The sequence below is a fragment of the Odocoileus virginianus genome, chromosome 5 (assembly GCF_023699985.2).
Source record: "Odocoileus virginianus isolate 20LAN1187 ecotype Illinois chromosome 5, Ovbor_1.2, whole genome shotgun sequence".
Classification (NCBI taxonomy): Eukaryota; Metazoa; Chordata; class Mammalia; order Artiodactyla; family Cervidae; genus Odocoileus; species Odocoileus virginianus.
In genome coordinates this window covers 83,191,121-83,213,131 of record NC_069678.1, presented here as the reverse complement: position 1 = coordinate 83,213,131, position 22,011 = coordinate 83,191,121, and the positions used below count along the sequence as shown (strand labels likewise).

Below are 22,011 nucleotides of genomic sequence, written 5' to 3'. Positions count from 1 at the left end.
CATGAGGAATCCTGTGTTTGTGCTGGGGGAGGAGAGACCCCAGAACAATATCCTCCCCATCCCCTCTCAATAGGAGGAAGCCACCGACTTCCTCCCTTTCCTGTCTCCTGCCTCCTGCCCGCTGGCAAGACTGAGGCCCACGCGGAGAGGAGGGGAAGGGAAATGGTCCAACAGTCCCCAGGTCTGTCCTTACCACAACCCTCCCCCCACCCTCAGTGACCCCATTCCAGGACCTTCCAGGCCACACCCATCCCCAGACCAGGGGGGCCTAGAGGCCCAGAAGCAGGGTAAGTCCTCCCCACCCCTCTCCCCCGCCACCCCTCCCACCCAAGCTAACTCACTTCCTCTTCCTCCGTAACACCAACACACTGACAGCACAAGCCGAGCAGCCAGACCCAGAGTGACTGACCCTGGGCCCCGCTTGTGCTGGCTGGCGCAGTCAGCCTCCGGAGCATGGTCTGGCTGGAGCCCCCTTTGCTGCTCCCCATCTTCTTCCTGGCTTCTCATGTTGGTAAGTCTCCCCTGAACCTCCCTGCCCAGGGCCTTGACAACCCCCGCCCCCAAAAACCCTATCAGCATTGCTATCTCTTTCCTCCACACCCTGATTCGCTAGAAAGTGGGATCCGGGCCTGGAAAACCCAGGCAGAAGCTAGGGATTGAGGGAGGGGAGCAGCCACAGACTGCGCTGGATTTGAACATCAGTGGAGAGCAGCAGAGCCTCTGGGTGGTCTTCATTCCAGGGCAATCAGAACAATAGACACACGTCTCAGAGGCTCGGAAGTACGCAGCGGTGAGGGATCCTGGAGGGAACGCAGTAGGAGGGGCAGTGGGAACAGCAAGGGAGCTCTACGGCGAGCTCTGCATCCCGAAGGGCGATAGGGAGCCATAGAAGGTTGTAGACCAGGGTGTCACAAGGTCCCGGATAGGTCACTTTGGAGGACAGGCTGACGGAAGAGTGTGGCTATCAGGATGGTCCACTGAAGCAAGGATGAGGGTTAGCAAGGGCAGACTTGAGGATGGGGATGAAGTCTAGAGTTTTTGAGGAAACAGAATTTTGTGACTCATTAGGGCAGTCAGGATAGTGCTTCAAAGTGTGGACTTTAGAGTCAGACAACCAGGCTTTGCCAGTTACTAATTGTATGCCCTTGGGTAAGTTATTTATCTGAGCCTTAATTTGCCAGCTATAAAAATGGGGTAATAATACCCACCTCCCAGGAGAGCTGGGAGGATAAAACGAGAGAACATAAGTAAAGTACGTGGCATATAACTGATCTCTGATAGACATTCTTTATCGTAGCAGCAGTATGAGATATCTCAGAAGTTTGTATCTCAAGTGGGTTTTGCAGTCTGCTGAGGCAGCAGGTCCAGAGAGGAAAAATTTGGGGAGAGCCGAGAGGCCTGCCCAGGGTTATTGACTCAGAAGTGATAGTGAAAGCCTGAAAGGGCATGAGCTTGCTAGAGGAAGCCTGGAGAATAATTTTTATGACCCTCCTCTGTGGATGCAGAGTGGGAGGATCCAAAGGAAAGCAGGTGGTCGGCACAGGACAGTCAGCTTCATTTACTTGTGGCAGGCTTTCAAAGAATATCCACTGATAAGCAAAGCAGCATCGAAACCAACTAACCACTTGGCAGTGAACAGACAGGGACAGAGTAGGAGGGGCTTGGGAAGGCATGGGGTCCCAGGGCTGAGGAGGTTCAACTGAGCCGAGACTCCAGCTCTACGAGGTCCCTCCTGGCTCTGGCTTCACACCGTATGCCCCAGCCACTTTGAACTTGGACAGCCCCCTGTCCACACTATGATATTTTTCATTCCACACATTTACTCAGGCTCTGGGACTTCCCAGGTGGTGCTAGTGACAAAGAACTCACCTGCCAATGCTGGAGACATAAGATACACGGGTTTGATCCCTGGGTCAGGAAGATCCCCTGGAGAAGGAAATGGCAACCCACTCCAGTATTTTTGCTGGAAAATCCCCATGGACAGAGGAGCCTGGCCGGCTACAGTCCACGGGGTTGCAAAGAGTGGGACATGACTGAAGTGATTTAGCAGGCACCATGGCATGTCCTCTGCCTAGAATGTCCTTCCCACGACGACCTCTCCCTGTCCTCATTCGCAATCCCCACCCTGTATCCTGCTCAGCTTTAAGACCCTCAAGCTGTATCTTCCAGGAGGCACCTCTTCAGCCCCTCTCTCCCCCATGCTGGGTTAGGTGTCCCTTCTCTGCTCTCTACAGTTTCGTGCATTTGATAGGCATCTCTACGTCTGTCTCCCCACCCTGGAGGAAGCTCTGTAGAAGGCAAAGACCAAGGCCCACCTGGTGTCTGTGCATGTTTCAGCCCCAAGTGGGTCCTAGGGCCTGCCCTCCCTGCTTCTGGCCTTTTGCTGGGACCAGAGCTTTCTTCCTTTCTGCCCCATAACCACCTGGCTGCAGAATCCAGCCTCTCCCGCCTTCAGTCCCAGCACAGCAAACCGGTCCAGATTCCGGAGCGACCTGGGGACCAGAGCAACGGGAGGGGTCCCTCCAAGACACTTGTGATCTTTAGCGCTCTCCTGGCCGGCAATCTGGTGGAGGGCGGGGGAGTGGAGGGGGGCAGGGAGAGCGGCTCCCCTTTGCGGAGCAGCTGTAGAGACAGGTCAGGAAAGGGGACTGCCGGGAATAGAGTGAGGAAACGGTGATGGGGCGCATAGATCATTCTTTCTTTCCGAAGGCTTTGCCGTAAAGGGAAGCCATCTGGCTGGAGAAGGGAGGGGATGGGGAGGCTAGGGAAGGGTCTTTGTTTTTGTTTTTGTTCTGTTAGGATGAAGAGGCTCGAGGGAAAGGGGCCAGTGCACCGGGAAGGGGATAGAGACAGGAAGGGAGGCGGATGGACGTGCCTGCTGAAGTGCAGTGCCTGGCGGGGAGGGGAGGAGAGGGGAGAGGCTGCGAGGAGAGGGGCGAGAGGTGGAGGGCGGGGCAGGGGGAGGGCCGGGACCCTGCCAGATCGGAGCCCGGTGTCCCGGCCCAGGAGCGGCGGTGGACCTGACGCTGCTGGCCGACCTGCGTCTGACCGAGCCCCAGAGCTTCTTCCTGACCTGCGTGTCCGGGGAGGCGGGGGCGGGCAGGGGCTCGGACGCCTGGGGGCCCCCGCTGCTGCTGGAGAAGGACGACCGCATCGTGCGCACGCCCCGGCCCTGGCAGCCCCAGCACCTCGCCCGCAACGGCTCGCGCCAAGTGACGGCGCGCGGCTTCTCGCAGCCCTCCGACCTGGTGGGCGTCTTCTCGTGCGTGGGCGGCGCGGGGGCGCGGCGCACGCGCGTCCTCTATGTGCACAACAGTCCCGGGGGTGAGTCCGGCCGCCGGTGAGGGTGGGGCTGGGGTGGGAGAGGGGAGGAGGGGGCTGCCCTTGACCCCTGACCCCTCCCTCCATCCGCCTCGCAGCCCACCTGCTCCCGGACAAGGTCACACACACAGTGAACAAGGGCGACACGGCTGTGCTTTCCGCGCTGGTGCGCAAAGAGAAACAGACAGATGTGATCTGGAAGAGCAACGGTAAGAGGGGAGGCCTCTGAACTGGGTGGGCAGGTAAATCCGTAGTGCTGACACCCCGGCACCTCCGTGGCCCTCGAAGCTCCGAGTGCTGGCCCCTGACACAGCCGTGGCTCCGTACGCCTGTTACCAGCTCTGGCCAGCCTCCGGGGCGCATCCTCTCTTCTGCACCAGATTCATGGGAAGAACCTGCATCCAACTCATCTCTGGCTGTGAGATGTCCTCCTCCTGCGCCAGGAGGACCACAGCCTCATGGTCAGCTGCCTCCTTCCCTGTCACCCCCCAGTTAGCTGTGTTAACCCCTCCAAGTTGGGCTCTCCCAGAAGTTAGCAAGTACTATCACATAGCAGGTCTGGCAGGGAGCAGAATCCCCCCCTGCTGAAGAAGGGAAGGGGTAACAAAGTCCCAGCACAGGCAAGGGACATTTGGCCTCTTCCAGAGATCTGTCCAGATGGGAGCAGGGGCCTGGGCCGGCCTGGGGATCTTAGCCCGGGCCTGCTCCCACCTGGCCCTGTCAGGCCCTCTGGCCACCGCAGAGGAGGAAGCCATTTTTCTGTATGGCCCCAAAGATTCCTGCCTCAGCTGTCCCACCCACAGACCATTGACTGACTCTTGTGTACCTGGACTCTTGAGCCAAAGGTTTTGCCTCCTGAGCTCCAGGGCCCCTGAACTAATAAGAGACGTGGAGTCAGGTAGACCTGTGTTCTCTAGAATCTCTCTTCCATGCTGAGCAAAGAGGAAAGGGGGAGGGGTGCAGGGACGAGAACCCTAATATTAGGGTCCACAGACCCTGGAGGGATAGGCTCCTGGGAATTAACTGCACAAAGAAGAAGGGAGAACTAGGTTGGATGTATGAGACAAGTGCTCAGGGCTGGTGCACTGGGAAGACCCAGAGGGATTGGGTGGAGAGGGAGGTGGGAGGGGGGATCAGGATGGGGAATACATGTAAATCCATGGCTGATTCATGTCAATGTATGGCAAAAACCACTATAATATCGTAAAGTAATTAGCCTCCAACTAATAAAAATAAATGGGAAAAAAAAAGAAGAGGGGAGAAGCTTTCCAGGAGGAGGATTGATAAGAGCAAAGGCAGGAAGCTGTGAGATACCACATTGTTTCTAGAAGAGATAAAAGCAATTCAAGAATGCAAGATTGTGGAGAGGTATGGGGGTATGTCCTTCAGGACACGATGGGAGCTAACAATTCCAGCCTCACTCCTTTGAACTGTATCCTGAAAAACTGGGATAGATTTGATCCCAAGGGCTTAAAGAAGACACACCTGGTCTTCCTATGTGATACTGCATGGCCGCGGTACCCATTGGAGGACGGCGATCTGTGGCCAGTTGGAGGGTCTCTTAAGTATAATACTGTTTTACAATTAGACTGGTTCTGTAGAAAACAAGGGAAATGGGTGAAAGTAGCATATGTGTCGGAGAAGGCAATGGCACCCCACTCAAGTACGCTTGCCTGGAAAATCCCATGGACAGAAGAGCCTGGTAGGCTACAGTCCATGAGGTCGCTAAGAGTCAGAAACGACTGAGCAACTTCACTTTCACTTCACTTTCATGGGGCTCAAGGGCTGCATGGTAGCCAAACTGGTGAAAATGATGTGTTGAGGAGTCCGATGCTGTCCCTTGGGCAGTGAAGAACTATTGAAGAGCTTAAGCAGGGAAGCTACGGTAGGGGTCTACTGGAGAAAAATCTCACTGGTCACCCTGAGTGGAGGATGGACAGGAAGCAGGGGGACTGGAGGCAGAGAGACAGCTTGGAAAGCTGTGGGAGGCTGGGAGCAGGGTAGTGGCAGTGAGCGTGGAGAGAAGGGGGCAGCTTTAGGAGACAAGGAGGAGGGGGACTGAACAGGACTTGGTGGTTTACTGAGTGGTTGGTGGAGCGTGGAAAAGAGGCTGCCTCCTACATTTCTGGCTCAGGTCCAGACACTCGCTGGTGCCTTCTCCCCGTCTGCTCACTCTGCCTGGCCCACGCTAATGTGACTCAGGATAAGGTGGGCAGAGGGAGGCGACCCCAGCTCTTGTGTGATGCTGAGGCCCCTATCCTGTTTATGCCCCCCAGGATCCTATTTCTACACCCTGGACTGGCAAGAGGCCCAGGAGGGGCAGTTCTTGCTGCAGTTCCCAAATGTGCAGCCATCATCGAGCGGCATCTACAGTGCCACATACCTGGAAGTCAGCCCACTGGGCAGCGCCTTCTTTCGACTCATCGTGCGGGGTCAGGAGCAGAGGGCAGAGGTGGTGGGTGATATGGGAGGTTGGGAGCCCCGTGCATACCTCCTGTGGACCCCCCTGAGCCCCCAGGGGTGCCCCAGTCATCAGAGGCAGTGGTCCAGTGGGTGAGGGTCTGTTGCTGAGAGTACATTCCTACAGGCTGTGAGGCGGGGCACTGGGGACAAGACTGTACCAAGGAATGCCCAGGCTGCCTGCATGGAGGTGTCTGCCATGACCAGGATGGCGAGTGTGTGTGCCCCCCTGGATTCACTGGGACCCGCTGTGAGCAGGGTAAGGAGGAGGGGGCACCAGGACCTGAGCAAGAGAGGAGGCCTGGCTGGGAGAAGACTCTCAACCCACAAGGATGGACTTGGAGGGTGAGCATGTTCCAGTAGGTCTTGAACGCTGAGACCCAACAGAGGCTTCTGTACCCACATGCCCTCTTTCTAGCCTGCAGAGAAGGCCGTTTTGGGCAGAGCTGCCAGGAGCAGTGCCCAGGCACATCAGGCTGCCAGGGCCTCACCTTCTGCCTCCCAGACCCCTATGGCTGTTCCTGTGGATCTGGCTGGAGAGGAAGCCAGTGCCAGGAAGGTACGGACTAACCCACTCTCCATAGTCTCTGATTAGACAGCCGGCTGCAAGCCTGGCCCCAGCTCTTCCTTCCGGCCCTGCCTCACACACCGGGCCCTCCACCATCCCCTGCTCACTTGACCAGTGCCCTCTCCGCCCAGCCTGGCATTCCCCAGGCCCCAGCTGTGCCCTTGTTGCCTCCTGTGCCCCTCTAACTACACCCTCTCTGTGCCCAGCCTGCGCCCCAGGTCGTTTTGGAGCTGACTGCCACCTCCAGTGCCAGTGTCAGAATGGTGGTACTTGTGATCGCTTCAGCGGCTGCGTCTGCCCCTCCGGGTGGCATGGGATGCACTGTGAGAAGTCAGGTAGGAGCACGGGGCGTGGCTCTAAGGAACAGATCATCTTCACCAGAGGCATCCCCCTGGCTCAAAGCCCCTCCTCCCCCTGGGGATGGGCAGCAGCCCAGGGTGGGTGGGAGCCCCGAGGGGACCCTGACCAACCCGAGAGAGCCAGGGAGGGCCTCTGGAAAGAGGTGATCTCAGATGGGGTATGGGAGATGGGAGAGAGATGGCCAGGGAGAGAGCAGGGCAAAGGCCGGGGGATTGAGGACTCAAGCTTTAACACTGGGACAGTGGCGTGAGGAAAGGCTCCGGAAGTGGTCAGAGGACGTCAGCTCTCGGGGCGTTTGAATGACAGGCTGTAGGGTTTGCACTGAATATGATAGCCCCGCAGGGAAGGGTTGAAGTGGTCCATCAGGTGTGCTGTCAGGCATGGGTTCGAGAAAGGACCCCAGCTGCTGGGGAGGAGCGGGAGCAGGAGAGCCCAGAGGATCTGTCACGGGGCCCAGAAATGATAGAGGCCTGAACCAGGGTTCTGGTGGTGAGGTTGGCGAAGGGTCTGGTCTCTGTGTGGGAGGGTCTGAGGAGGCGGAGGGTGCAGGAGGCAGATTCGGGGGCCGGTAGAGGTGGGCGTGAGGGCCTGGAGCTATTGCCGGGACTTTGCTGGCTTGCAGGCCTGCGTGACTGGGATGCTGGCGGTGCCTCCACTAAGATGAAAGACTCGGGGTCGGGGAGGGGATGGTGGCTCTGTGGCAGTCGTGTGTCTGCCCTTCCAGGGCCTCCGGGATGAGTGTCCCCTCTCTCCCCAGACCGGATCCCCCAGATCTTGGACATGGTCTCAGAACTGGAGTTCAACTTAGACACAACGCCCCGGATCAACTGTGCCGCGGCGGGGAACCCCTTCCCAGTCCGGGGCAGCATGGAGCTCCGCAAGCCGGATGGCACGGTGCTCCTGGTGAGCCCCGTGACCTCAGGGCCTCTGGAGGTCCAGGGCCTCTGCCCACCCACAGGCTCCTCCACCCCTCAGGGCTTTCTGCAGGCTCTGCCCACTGGCCTGACCACAGCTCAAATTGGGTCAGGCTGATTGTTGAGGGACCACCTCCCGATCTCTGTCCCCTCATCAACCTGGACAAACACACAAGCCTCTGCCACTTTCTCTGAGGCCTGTCCCTCTCCCCTGCCTCTTTCAGTCCACCAAGGCCATTGTGGAGCCAGATAGAACCACAGCCGAGTTCGAGGTGCCCCGCTTGGCCCTTGGGGACAGTGGACTCTGGGAATGCCGCGTGTCTACGTCTGGTGGCCAGGATAGTCGACGCTTCAGGATCAATGTCAAAGGTCAGTGATGTCCTGGATTCATGGAGGTTGGATGGCAGATAGAGTGGGCCCTAGCCAAGGCTGCTCAGATAGGAGCAGGAAGGGCAAGAGCATGTAAGGTCACAGCCCAGCACCAGGCAGAGAAGAGGGCTTGTCGTCAGCCTGAGGCCTGGGCCAGGCACTCCCCAGGCTGGAGCATAGCTCAGTCCCACCTGGGAAGGGAACCCATGCCCCAGAAGTGGGACACTCTCCAGCCTTGCCCCAGGAAATGCTACCTTTCTATCTCCCCTGCCCCACAGATACACGGTTCCTTTCACTCCACTTCTGGGATGCTTTGTTCCCTCCAACCCCAAGTCACACCACCAGGCACCCAGTGCTACAACGGGGGAGTGCCTGGGGCTGTGGACCTGTTTCTTTTCCCAGAAGTGCTTCCTGGTGAATAAGGAGGCAGCTGCCAGTGCCCAGGATTGCTCGGAGCCTAGCACCCCACCCCAGTCTAGGTGTCCCCCACCTTCTCCAGCACCATAAGCATCAGACGTTCACTTCCCCTCCCACCCCTGGTGCTCTTTTCCTGTGCTCCTGACCCCCGCCACCACCTCCCCTGACATGAGCCCAGACCTCTTGTCCCTCTCCCCCTTTCTCACTGTCGGGCTCTGCTTCCCATCCTCTCTACTTCTCTGTCGCCCCCTCCACCACCCCGGGGTCCCACCTCCTGCCTTCCTCTTCTTACTCTCCCCAGGCCCACTTGGCTTTGAATCTTCACTACAAATTCTAGCTCCATCATCTATCTAAGTAAGTTACCTTGCCCCTCATAGCTTGTTTCTCTCTTTGTAAAATGAGGATATCAGCACTCCCTTGGTAGGATTGCTGTGAAGATTAAATTAAATGATGCGTTTAAGCATTTGGCACAGTGCCTGACAGAGGGTATGTACTCAATGTATGTTGACATTTATTGCTATTAGTAGTTATAATGTCACCTATTCCTAAGATTTCAACCATTCCCTGGCAACTCCCAGATAACGATCTGCAGCCTGAACCCCTCTCCTGGGCTCCAGACTTCTGTGTAGTGGGGGTCTGGTTCTGAGGTCAGTGGGGAAGTCACCTGGTGCACGACTCAGGGGCCCTCCTCCAGGTCACCTAACCCTCTGCATGAGCCGCAGGCCCAAGGGCTCCATAGGATCCAAACTGGACCTTCCTCTCCCTCCAGGCCAGCACTTCTTCCTGACATATGTGTTCCTGCCTGACAACATTGTTCCTTCCCACCCCTTCTACCACACCCCTCCATCCTCCTTGACTCTCCTCCCTTCCCCCATCCATTCATTTATCCATGCATGCATTCACCCACACATACATCCATCCAGTTTTCTAGAAAATCCATCTGGAAAATGTTTGGACGAAGCAAGGGAACCAGTTGAGACATTAATGCAATAATCTGGACAGAAGAGCTAAGGCAGGAAAGACAGTGACCATGGGGTGAGGAAGCTAAGCGGGAGCACAAAAGCAGTTTGGGATAAGATGGGCTGATTTTAGATGGCCTGGTCAGACAGACTTTGTTTAAACCCTGGCTTCATGTCTTAAGCAGGTCGTTCCATGTCTCTGAGCCTGTTTCTTTATTCTTAAGATAGGGATGATGAGCCCTGCTTGAAGACAGTTATCAGAATTAGAGACTGTACGTGAAGCATCTGGATAGAGCAGGTGCTTCATCACCTGCTACTTTTGTTTTTTTAATTACCAGCGTGATGAATGATGGGGGAGGGGCAGAGAGCAGGGTGACACTGCCTTGGGCTTTAGCTTTCTGTCTTCCCCCACATTGCATGGCAGAGTGCCCTCCCCCAAACCCCTGTCTACCCATGTCACTCCCTCACTTAACATCTTCTGGGACACCCTCATCTCCTTGTTGCTGAGTCCCTATGCCCCGAGCTGTCCTCCCTAGGCCCTGGCCACTCTGATCATCTGTTGCACCTGGTCTCTCCCCAGCCCAGGGGCATCCCCAGGTCCACACTGAGACCCAGAGTTATCTTTGATGCCCAGAGTGCAGAGTCTGCCCCTGTGTCAGAGGGCTGGGTGGGCTGTGTGGGCCATGCCTCACCCTGAGTCTCCTGGCAGTCCCGCCAGTGCCGCTGACCGCCCCAAGGCTTCTGGCCAAGCAGAGCCGCCAGCTCGTGGTCTCCCCGCTGGTCTCCTTCTCTGGGGACGGACCCATTGCCTCTGTTCGCCTGCACTACAGGCCCCAGGACAGCACCATGGCCTGGTCCACCATCGTGGGTGAGGGGGGCAAGAGCTAAGGGCAGGGTGGGGTGTCAGGCCGTCATGAGGGGGATGGAGGGAGGGAAGGGAGGGGTGAGTGTGTGGAGAAGAGAGAGGTTGAAGGGGGAGCGGAGGCTTCTGGAAGGGGTTGGCCCTGAATGCTGTGTGCTGTGCACCCCGCCCCCAGTGGACCCCAGTGAGAACGTGACGTTGATGAACCTGAGGCCGAAGACGGGATACAGTGTCCGTGTGCAGCTGAGCCGGCCGGGGGAAGGCGGGGAGGGGATCTGGGGGCCTCCCACCCTCATGACCACAGACTGTCCTGGTGAGAGGCCCAGAGTCACCCCTTTCTGTTCCCCAGGGGTCACTGTCCAATAGGCTCCGGGGTTGCCTCGGCTTGTTGGCCCCGGGGGTCCCTGCCTTTCCCACTGGAGGTTGTCCCTGGGGGTTCACCATCCCATCCGGCCCCCAGGACCTACCAGACAGTTCTGACCTCTACCTCTGGCCTCAGAGCCCTTGTTGAAGCCGTGGCTGGAGGGCTGGCATGTGGAGGGCCCCGACCGGTTGCGAGTGAGCTGGTCCTTACCCCCGGTGCCGGGGCCGCTGGTGGGCGATGGTTTCCTGCTGCGCCTGTGGGACGGGGCCCGGGGACAGGAGCGGCGGGAGAACGTCTCGTCCCCCCAGGCCCGCACCGCCCTCCTGACCGGACTCACGCCTGGCACCCACTACCAGCTGGACGTGCGGCTCTACCACTGCACCCTCCTGGGCCCGGCCTCTCCCGCCGCGCGCGTGCTTCTGCCCCCCAGCGGTATGCTCGGGAGGGGGTGGCGGGCTCCTAACGAGGGCGGGCCGGGCATGGCGGGAACACATGGGGTCCGAAAGGGCATGGAGGTTATCGGAGCCTGGATGGACAGGCAGAGACCACAGGACGTGGAAACAGGGGCGCAGGGAGGATCTGGATGTCAGGCAGACAGGGAGGACAGGACAGGGGAGGATCCAGGATGCCGGGAGGATGTGGGCCTCCAGGAGTAACTGGGTCAGAGGAGAGCCCAGGGGGTCATGGGAGGGGGTTGGGCGTGAGGAGGACATGGGACTTGGGAGACCCGAGGTAGACTTGGGATATAAGGGAAGCAGAAGGTCATTGGTGAAGGAGGCCACAGCAAGAGGAATATTCAGCCCAGGAAAGAATGGGGAAGTTGGCAGCAGGTCTCCCATCCTGGGGTTGGTAGAGCTGGGGACACAGCTAGAGCGGATCTGTCTGACCCCACAGTCACACAGCCTGGTCCCATCTGAGCCCCACCTTCCCACCCCAATCTCCCCAGGGCCCCCAGCCCCCCGACACCTCCATGCCCAGGCCCTTTCAGACTCTGAGATCCAGCTGATGTGGCAGCGCCCCGAGGCTCCAGCCGGGCCTATATCCAAGTACATCGTAGAGGTGCAGGTGGCGGGGGGCTCTGGAGATCCACTGTGGATGGACGTGGACAGGCCCGAGGAGACGAGCACCATCGTCCGCGGCCTTAACGCCAGCACACGCTACCTCTTCCGCGTGCGGGCCAGTGTCCAGGGCCCCGGCGACTGGAGCAACGTGGTAGAACAGTCCACCTTGGGCAACGGTGAGATGAGGGGATGCCCAGGCCATGGGGTCGGTCTTGGTGCTCTTCCCGGCACATGATCCCTTGCCTTGGATCTAGGGCCTCCTAGGCCCCTCCCAACAAGTGATAGGGGAGTAGTGGCTCCCTGGCAGTAGGGGCCCCGACTCTTCCCTCCTTTCATTTTTTCGGTTTTTCTTTGATATGGCTTTTCTTTTTTTTTTTTTAATTGCTTATGTTTGACTGTGCTGGGTCATCTTTGCTGTGTGCAGGCTTCCTCTAGTTGTGGTGAGAGGGACTACTCTTTAGTTGCCGTGTTCAGGCTTCTTATTGCAGTGGCTTCTCTCTTGTTGCAGAGCTCAGGCTTTAGTAGTTGTGGTTTGAGGGCTCTGATGTACAGGCTCAGTAGTTGTAGCACACAGACTTAGTTGCCCCGAGGTATGTGGAATCTTCCAGAACCAGGGATCGAACCCCTGTCCCCTGCATTGGCAGGTGGATTCTTAACCACTGGATAACCAGGGGAGTCCCACCCTTCCCTTCTTATGACCCATTGTCTGAGTGCTGGGAAAATCATGACATTCCAGCAACCCGCTGGTCCTAGGCCTGACATCCCTGCTCCCTCCCTGGTACTGGGATCTCTGACCTCCACCTCTGTGTGACCCCGTGGTGGCCTCTGGGTTCTCTGACTTAGGCAGCTCTGTGATCTGCCCCTCTTCTTGTGTCCAGGGCTGCAGATTGAGGGCCCAGTCCAAGAGATCCATGCAGCTGAAGAGGACCTGGATCAACAGCTGGTCCTGGCTGTGGTGGGCTCTGTGTCCGCCACCTGCCTCACCATCCTAGCTGCCCTCCTCACCTTGGCATGCATCCGCAAAAGCTGCCTGCATCGCAGACGCACCTTCACCTACCAGTCGGGATCGGTCAGTCACCTGTACCCGCCGCCAGGCACACGTGTGCAGACCCTGCGTATATATGTGTCTACCTGTATACACACAAGTATTTGTACACTGTGAGTGTGTGTGTGTGCACGCATGGATGTTTAGGTATAAGATTACACTCAACAGCATACAAGGGTGCAATCTGTAATTTTCTCCATTTCTGTAGAATTGAACTCAGCTCATGAGCCCAGGTATATTAGTGATGAAATATTTAATATTCCCAGTTCAGAATCATTTGGTTATGTCCATGTTGCACCAGGGTCAATTCGGTGTTCTCCCCCTTCCCGTGAGGGGTGATGGAAGCTTGGGAAGCCTGAGGAGAACGTGGAGAATGCCTGGGCTCCATGAGGACTTCTCTCTGGCCAGGCCCTCCTGCACGCATTCGTGGCCTGTGTCCTCAGCCCTTCTGTGACCTCCTTTGGGCCAGAAGGGCACTTGCACTTTGAGTTCCTCATCCCAATCTCCATCTTTGCAAATCCCAGGACCTCCTTGCACGTAAGAACTCCAAGGTCCTTCCCTGTCCCCTGCAGAGGGCAGCATATTCTGCAGCCTCAGACCCATTGCTACAGCTCCTTCTACAACTGTTTCTACCACTCTCGAGTTGATCTGGACCTGTAGCCTCACCTGTCACTCCTTTCGAGAAGCACAGGCCTCCCTACTCTTCTTGCCTTCCCTGTAAACCTGAGCAGCAGGCCCCCACTGAGGGGGTAAGGACTTGGGGAGGGTGCTAACTCCCCTTCAGGGACCCCAGCATCACCTCATCTGTGATCCCCCTCCACCTCTCTCTCCTCTGGGATCTTCCCCACTGTTGTCACTTATGATCCGAACTCTGCCCTGGGTCCTCCGTGCCTGGACTTGGTATTTACAGAGAAGTTTTGGCATTTAAAAAAAAAAAAGAAGCCCTCTTCTCTCTCAAGGGCTGATCCTTGTGATAGAAAGCCTAGTGTCCAAGGCTGTTGTCTCTGCCATGCCTCTAAAATACTCCCTTCAGAGATTCAATCGGCTTCTTTGTTCCAGGCTGCGTTGGCCTCCCTCTGAGGTCAGTGTGTGCAAAAAAGCGGCCTGGCTGTGGTGGGGGAGGGTCAGGGGTATGAATGTGAAGGGAAGGAGAGGGAAAGTAGCCTTAAATGGATGTAGCATCCTAACATATATCAAGACATACCCCTGCCCCAGGCGCCTGTGTGCGGGTATCTGTGCATGAACGCGTGTGCAGGGCATGAGTGTGCCCGTCTGTGAATGCCCCCATCTGTATGCACCTGTATACCTGACATGTGTGGCCCTCCGCTTGTTCTCCTGTACAAGCACATGTACCTCTCATGGATGCCCTGCCTACTGGCCTCCACTAGAATACGTGTGTGTGCACGCAGGTGTGCGCTTTCAGTTGCCTATGTTTCATGTGAATCCATGTGACCTGTGTCCTCAGACATCTCCCATCAAGCTGGGCTGTGGCTCATATAGGGACCCCACGCCCCAACATTCTTTCTGTCCTCATATTGGCGGTGCCCATGGTCCCATTCAGCTGTTTCCTTTCCCTGCTCTCAGCCCTGCCCAGGTGGCCCAGGTCCTACTTGTCTAGGGCAAATGGATGGTCTTCTCTGTTATGTTCTTTCTGTCTTCAGGTCCTGGGTGGTTTGAGAGCTATGGGAGCTGCCAAGTGGGTGGACAGGGGTCATCTCTGCTTCTCTGCTATGGAGAAGAAAACCACTCCACTGGCTGCCCGCTGCTCTAGGCTCAGCATGGAGTAGGTACTCACTCAACATACCCCAATCCACTGTCCAAGGCCAGAATCCACTCCAGAGCATCCCTGGTGACAACAGAGCCTGGCTGTGGGATTGGCACAATAAGGGGAAGCTCATTGCTCCCATCACAGCTCATTCCAGTTCCTCTTGGTTTTAGTGTTAGGAGTATCAACCTTCCATTGACTCATGTCATGGCTTCCAGCAATTTTACCTACTCCTTGTTCCTTCAGAACCCACACACTAGATCTCCAGCCTGCAGTCTCTGCATTTCTCTCTGGACATCTGTCCACCCAGTGGCCCACCTGTGGCTCCATCTCACATGATTCTGTCTCAGTATGTGTCCTCTGTCTGTCCATGCCTGGCTGGCCACCAGGGTGCCCTCTGTCTGGGTCTGTGTTTGTTTGTCTGATGACTGTTTTGTCTGCCTGTCTCTGCCTCTTGCTGCCCCTGTCTCTTGTGTGGACTGTCTGCCTACTTGTCCCATCCTGTGAAGGGCGAGGAGACCATCCTGCAGTTCAGCTCAGGCACCTTGACACTGACCCGGCGGCCAAAACCTCAGCCCGAGCCCCTAAATTACCCAGTGCTGGAGTGGGAGGACATCACCTTTGAGGATCTCATTGGAGAGGGGAACTTTGGCCAGGTCATCCGGGCCATGATCAAGAAGGATGGACTCAAGATGAACGCCGCCATCAAGATGCTGAAAGGTCCGCTGAGAGCAACCCCTGCCCCAGCCCTGACCCTCTCCTTTCTCCCTCAACCCCAGGCCCCACCTAGCTTCCACCAGCAACTGACCCCAGCCCTCAAGAGCCCACACCCTTGTTATTTCTGGCAAAAGTGATATTGGATTCTTTACACAGAGTATGCCTCTGAAAATGACCATCGTGACTTTGCGGGAGAACTGGAAGTTCTGTGCAAATTGGGGCATCATCCCAACATCATCAACCTCTTGGGGGCCTGTGAGAACCGAGGTGAGCCCCCAACTCATCACCTACCCCTTCTTCCACACCCACATCGTCAGCCAATACCTCTAATACCTTGTAGGAAGCTTCAGGACACCAAAACATCACTACTGGTTCTCCTTCATGCACCAGGTTCTCCATCTAGGACCATAAGGTGCCTGCTGCCATCCCAGGTTGTCTGAGTGTAAGTCACCACCCTGTATGCCTCGTCTCCCAGGTTACTTGTATATCGCCATTGAATATGCCCCCTATGGGAACCTGCTGGATTTTCTGCGCAAGAGCCGGGTCCTGGAAACTGACCCAGCTTTTGCCCGGGAACACGGAACAGCCTCCACCCTCAGCTCCCGACAGCTGCTGCGTTTTGCCAGTGATGCTGCCAATGGCATGCAGTATCTGAGTGAGAAGCAGGTGTGTGTGTGTGTGGGTGTGTGTGTGTCTTTGGGGAAGCTGGGCTAGAGGGATGAGGGGAGACCATCAAGTGAACTTCAGGAGATCAAATCAGCAGGCTCTAATTGGATTTGGGATTAAGAACTAGAGAGGATGTGACCCCAAGTTGTTGGCCTGGGTGGGTGGGTAAGAACACCCCCAAAGCAGGTCTGTGTTTGGGGATGTGGTTTAGCATTTTGCAACTGTCAGCCTAGAGCCAAGGAGGGAAGCCTGGACCAGGGACAACTGTCTGGAAGCTGTCACTTCAGAATTCAGGGTGCTGGTGGCCAGGGAGTGGGTGAGACTCAACAGGAGAAGAGTGGAACAGACGGGAAGCCTGAGCCCAAGTCCAAGGACACCCCGCTTGAATGAAAGGAGGGAGGAGACAGTTGGAGGAGGGGATGTGAGACTGAAGGGAGGCATTTTGAAGTTGTTAATGTATTGAGTATCTTTGAAAGTAGAGGGCAGGGGGCCAAGGCAGAGGAAGGGGCGATAGAGCAAGGTCTCTGAGGAAGGTGGAGGGCCCAGTGGGGAGGATCTGGAACTCAAGGGAGAGATCGCTTTGGGCAAGAGAAGGGCCTTTCCATTCTCATCAGTGGAGCAGGGGTTGGGGAGAGGTCAGGGAGAGATGGGGTCAGGGAGCATTCAAAGAGGAGAAGATGCAGTGTGGTCACTGGGGAAGAGTCAACTGTCATCCCAGGAGAAGGATACAGCCTGAACTTGGCCATGGCCCAGATCTCAAGTAGGAAGGGATGACAGCCCCCACTGTGGCTTTTCCCAGGCACAAGTCTCTGATCCAGGTTGAGGCCTGGGGTGGGTGGGCAGAAGAGTAAAGGGCTACTAAAGGCACAGAAGGGCCCAGGAAGCCAGCCGTGAGCCAGACCCCCTCCCTGGTCCTGGAGCCTGAGGTGCCATCATCCTCCATCGTCCCTGACTTCTGACCGTGCCTGCAGTTCATCCACAGGGACTTGGCTGCCCGAAACGTGCTGGTCGGAGAGAACCTGGCCTCCAAGATTGCAGACTTTGGCCTTTCTCGGGGGGAGGAGGTTTATGTGAAGAAGACTATGGTGAGTCTCCTTCAGTCCTCCCCTTCGGGGCCGTACCTGGCTCTGCCTCCCAGAACCTGCTGAACAGCCCTTTCTTCTTACCCAACCCCTCAAACCCACTCCCTCCCAGGGGCGTCTCCCAGTACGCTGGATGGCCATTGAGTCTCTAAACTACAGCGTCTACACCACCAAGAGTGACGTGTGAGTGTGGGAGCACGACACGCAGGAGGGTTTGGTCCCCTAAGGATGCGTGTAGGTGTGACCTGGGCGCACCTCAGAGATGTCTCAGGTTGTCCAAGGCATGACTTGGCTATCCCTAGGGTGTATTCCAGGTATGACACAGATGTGTCACAAGCATGCCTTGGCCATGCCCAGCATCTTAATGGGAAGGCGGGGTTGGGCGGGGGAGAATAAAGCTGGAAGGAAGCTTCATCTTGGAAGGTGTTTCAGGGGTAGCAATGGAGTAGGGGTGGTTTAGGGCTGTGTTTGACTAAGAGACTGGAGGATGCCTTGGAGAGGTATGGGGCTGCTGGCTGATAACGCCTGGGTAAATGGAGAGACCACTCAAAGAGTGCTCTGACCTTCCTCTCTGAAGGCAGGTCATCCCCACCAGGGGACCTAACCAGAGCATGACCCCCAAGATGCCACTTCTGCGCTCCCTCCTCCAGACAGCCATCCTGGCACACCCTTGTCCCTCTCTCCAACCTGGCCTGCCCAGCACTCCAGCCCTAGTCCTGGCCCTTCCCCATGCTCTTTGGCCTGGCCTGCCCAGCTCACTGTCTACCACACCAACACCCCTCTGACCACTACTCCCCTACTTCCTACTTCTGCCCCAGGACTCCTGAGATGACTCCCCCAACTAGAACTCCCACCCTGGCCTCAGCCACCTCTTACCTGCCCAGCTGCTGTTATCAGAGGCAGCTAAGAGCAAGGGCTTTGGAGCCAGACTGCCAGAATTTGAATCCCAGCTCTGCCACTTACTAGCTGTGTGACCTTGATGAGCTAGCTAACCTCTCAGTGCCTCAGTGTCTCTATCTATAAAATGGGGATGATAATAGTACCTATATCATAGGGTTGATGTGAGGGGTAGATGAATTAACATATACATTAAATGATGAGTGCCTGGCCCACAGCAAGTGCACAGTAAAAATGTTAGCTGTGATTATGTTGAGCCTGGGAGGCTGTGAAGGAATTTCAGTAGCAGAGACCACACCTGGCCAAGGCCAGACCCTTGCAAAGTAGACATAGGTATTGACTGGGAGGGGCTGCACACGTGGGGGTAGGTGGACATTAAGCTGCTGGGCCCCAGGGCCTAGAAGGTGACTCAGTTCATCCTCCTTGTTTCAGTTGGTCTTTTGGGGTCCTCCTCTGGGAGATCGTGAGCCTTGGTGAGTCCCTGCGCCCTGTTCCCCAGAGGGCCCCCACCCTTCCCTGACCCCCCACTCCCCTTCTCCTGGGCCCTGGGCTAAGAGAGCATTGCCTTCCCACAGGGGGCACCCCATACTGCGGCATGACGTGTGCCGAGCTATATGAGAAGCTGCCGCAGGGCTACCGCATGGAGCAGCCTCGCAACTGTGACGATGAAGTGTAAGTCCCTCAGCCTCGAGCCCTGGGCCCCCTGTCAGTCACCCCAGCAGGCCCTGACCCTCATCTCATCGATCCCCACCCGCAGGTACGAGCTAATGCGGCAGTGCTGGCGGGACCGTCCGTACGAGCGACCCCCCTTTGCCCAGATCGCGCTGCAGCTGGGCCGAATGCTGGAAGCCAGGAAGGTGAGGCGAGCACCGGGCTGGGGAGAGCTGGGCTTACTGAGCTCACAGGAGTGCCCTTGAACAGGAGCCAGCAGGCAGCAGTCTCCGTGGCCCTGTCCCCGCCACCAGCGGCACCGCAACTAAGCCGGGCCCTGGGGTGTAGCACCCTTTCTAGCTCTTACTGCGTTGGACACTAGGCTCTTCTAAAGCCTTCCAAGGCCACTGATTAGCCTCAGCAGAAAGTCCTTGTCCCAGATCCCATGTCCAGGACTCCCTGCTTTCCTCTGCTGGAGTCATAAGTCCTTTCTTATCATGGACACCTCTTCTCACCTGGCACAGAGCCAAGTGGAATGCATGAATGGTCAGCTCACCAAATGGATGGATGGATGAGTAACACAGTAACTGAATGGGTGAATGTATAGAATTAGTGGATGAATGATATAATCATACAAATAAACTAATTAAGGGAATTCCTTAATTCCTTGGTAGTGCAGTGGTTAGGACTCCACGATTCCACTGTAGGAGGCACAGGTTTGATCCCTCATCTGGAAACTAAGATCCTGTAAGCCACATGACAAAAAAACACACAGTTAGATAACTGAATCTAATAACCATATAAGTAAATGAATTATCAAATAAATCTAAGTGAAGAAGTACATGAAAATGAGTAATGCGAAAAGAGTTCTGAAATATGAATTAATGACTAAATAGTTATAGGAATTATTAAACTATCTTAAGAATGAAGGAATAATCAAATAACCATGAAAGCCAAAGTTGCTCAGTCATGTCCGACTCTTTGCAATCCCATGGACTATACAGTCCATGGAATTCTCAAGGCTAGCTAGAATACTGGAGTGAGTAGCCATTTCCTTCGCCAGGGGATCTTCCCAACCCAGGGATCAAACCAGGTCTCCCACATTGCAGGTGTATTCTTTACCAGCTGAGCCATCAGGGAAGCCAAGAATGCTGAAGTGGGTAGCCTGTCCCTTCTCCAGGGGATCTTCCTGAGCCAGGAATCGAACTGGGGTCTCTTGTATTGCAGGCGGATTCTTTACCAACTGAGCTAAGTAGTTATAGAAATTATTAAACTATCTTAAGAATGAAGGAATAGTCAAGCAACCATAAAAATGGGTAAATCAGCAGAAATAGCCTTATGAATAGAAGAATAAGTAAATGAATGGATGAATGCGTTAGCCATCAATTCATTAGATAAGGGCATGAAAAAAATACCTGTCTAACATTGTGTCAAAGGTCTATCATGTTAGCTTCCCAGCTGTGGTCTGATATTCTTGCTGCTCTGGGCTGGTGAGGACCACCCTTGACCATGGGGTCATCCTGAGTCTCCAGTACGGATCAGTGTCTCTTCCAGTACCCCAACCACATGGAAGTCAAGAACCTCCAGGGCAGGCATACCCCAGTCCCTGGCCCCCCACTAAAGCTTGCTCTGCCCCCCAGGCCTATGTGAACATGTCGCTGTTTGAGAACTTCACGTACGCGGGCATTGACGCTACAGCTGAGGAGGCCTGAGCTGCTGTCCGACCAGATCCTGGCTCTGCTGGCCAGAGCACACTCGGCTCTCCAACCTGTGACTGCTGATCCTTGTCGCCTGAGCTGCCTCAAGGAATTGGTTTTTAACTTAAGGAAGAAAAATGGGGATCCAGGGATGGGGTGGGCTCAGGGGGGTGGGTCCTCATCCCTTGCAGTTGCTCCCAGTACCTCCTGCGTCACTGATGGCTCCCCTCACATCCTTCCTTCTGGCTCAGCTGCTCCACGTTTGCACTCTTCTGCTCCCTCCACTCAAACCCCTGCTTCAACCCCTCCATTAAAGCCAGCACGCATACCACTAACGTGCCGTTTTCAACTGCGCCCTACTCCCAGCCTGGTAATCAGGAAAAATAAATGCTCTGAAAAGCTCCATCCAATGTCTACCTTTTACTGCTGGTCAACCCCAGGGAAAAGTTAAACCAAAGAGGAAGAAACTGGACTTTCCAAGAAAATAAATTCTCTCCTTGTTACACTGTCATTATGTCAAGCCCTCCCTGGTGGGAGACATCCTGAAAGACCCATACACATGCACATTCACTTCTCCCACATCGGGCTTCCCTGATAGCTCAGTTGATAAAGAATCTGCCTGCAATGCAGGAGACCCCAGTTCAATCCCTGGATTGGGAAAATCCTCTGGAGAAGGGAAAGGCTACCCACTCTAGTATTCTGGCCTGGAGAATTCCATGGACTGTATAGTCCATGGGGTCACAAAGAGTCAGACACGACTGAGGGACTTTCACTTCATAATCACTCCCCCACATCACTATCACAATGAGAAGCCCGGGTTTCCCCTAGTCTCTTACCTGTTCTCCAGCCTTTACTAACAGTATGTCTCCCTAGATAGCTGCCAGTCTAGGATTCTTTGCTCTGTGCAAACAGTCCCTCCCAGCATCGGCTCTAGCCCAGCCTCAGTTCAGACTGACACCTGAGCACCAGACGGAGTCTGGCCTGTCTGGCACTCCCAGTTTCCCTTTGTCTCTAGGCAACCTTCCCTGGCTTGGTACTGCCCAGCTTGTGGGCCCCAAAGGAAGAAGGCAGAAGTCATTTCCAACTTTAGTCAGTCACAGCAGGATACCTGTGGCTTCTTCAGAGTCTCTCAGTGTTTGGGGAGGTGCTTCCTGTCCTGAAAGCTAGTCCCACATCACTACCCCCTGCTGTGTGGCCTTCAGGTTTGCCCATCCTTCTGATCTGTCACTGCTGGCCTCAGGTTTCTCTCCCACTGCTCCTTAAAAAACAAGACATCTTGCTTCTCACATTTTTTTCAGAGAATCAGATAAAATCAAAAAAGCCATAGCATAGCATAACATTGTGGTTAACAGCATAGTTTGTGGAATCACATAGACCATGTCCAAGCCCTGGCTATATCACTTACTATCTGTGTGACCTTGGTCAACTCACTTAACATCTCTGAGCTTCAGCTCTGTCCTCTGAAAAATGGAGTTCGTAATAGGTACCTCCCTGTTAGCACTGAATGTAATCACAGCACTGAACCTTGGAAGTAGTATTCAGTAAGTGTCAGCTGATAACATTATATGCAAATACAGGAGGTTGGGGGAGGGGTGTCCTCCTAAAAGACTTGAGTGCCAAGAGAGTGGAGCTGACTTTAAGAAGAAGAAATTAACTGGAGTAAATGGGAAGCTATGCATGCTAGGGGGGATGGCATTTACTTGGATGAAATTCCATTTCTGATCTATTGCAGGGCTATTTCCAAGGTCCAGGATGGAAGGATTAAAAAGTTATCTCTGATAGGGACCAACATATAAACAAAGATGCCCTTGTGGGATGACAGATATGTAAACAAAC

General features: G+C 55.5%; 1 protein-coding gene across 1 annotated transcript; it reads left to right on the top strand.

Annotated features, from left to right (window-relative positions):
- Window positions 1-181: 181 nt before the first annotated feature.
- TIE1 (tyrosine kinase with immunoglobulin like and EGF like domains 1) lies at window positions 182-20,580 on the top strand. The gene is made up of 24 exons (XM_020914721.2): window positions 182-287; window positions 376-511; window positions 3,007-3,324; window positions 3,420-3,530; window positions 5,598-5,753; window positions 5,909-6,040; window positions 6,200-6,340; window positions 6,556-6,684; window positions 7,467-7,612; window positions 7,848-7,992; window positions 10,078-10,236; window positions 10,406-10,543; window positions 10,730-11,026; window positions 11,541-11,831; window positions 12,534-12,724; window positions 14,975-15,185; window positions 15,339-15,449; window positions 15,658-15,848; window positions 16,820-16,933; window positions 17,043-17,113; window positions 18,260-18,300; window positions 18,403-18,499; window positions 18,585-18,684; window positions 20,119-20,580. Exons 2-24 carry the CDS (start codon window positions 454-456, stop codon window positions 20,188-20,190), a joined length of 3,420 nt encoding a protein of 1,139 aa, XP_020770380.1. The 5' UTR covers window positions 182-287; window positions 376-453; the 3' UTR covers window positions 20,191-20,580.
- The last annotated feature ends 1,431 nt before the right edge of the window (window positions 20,581-22,011 follow it).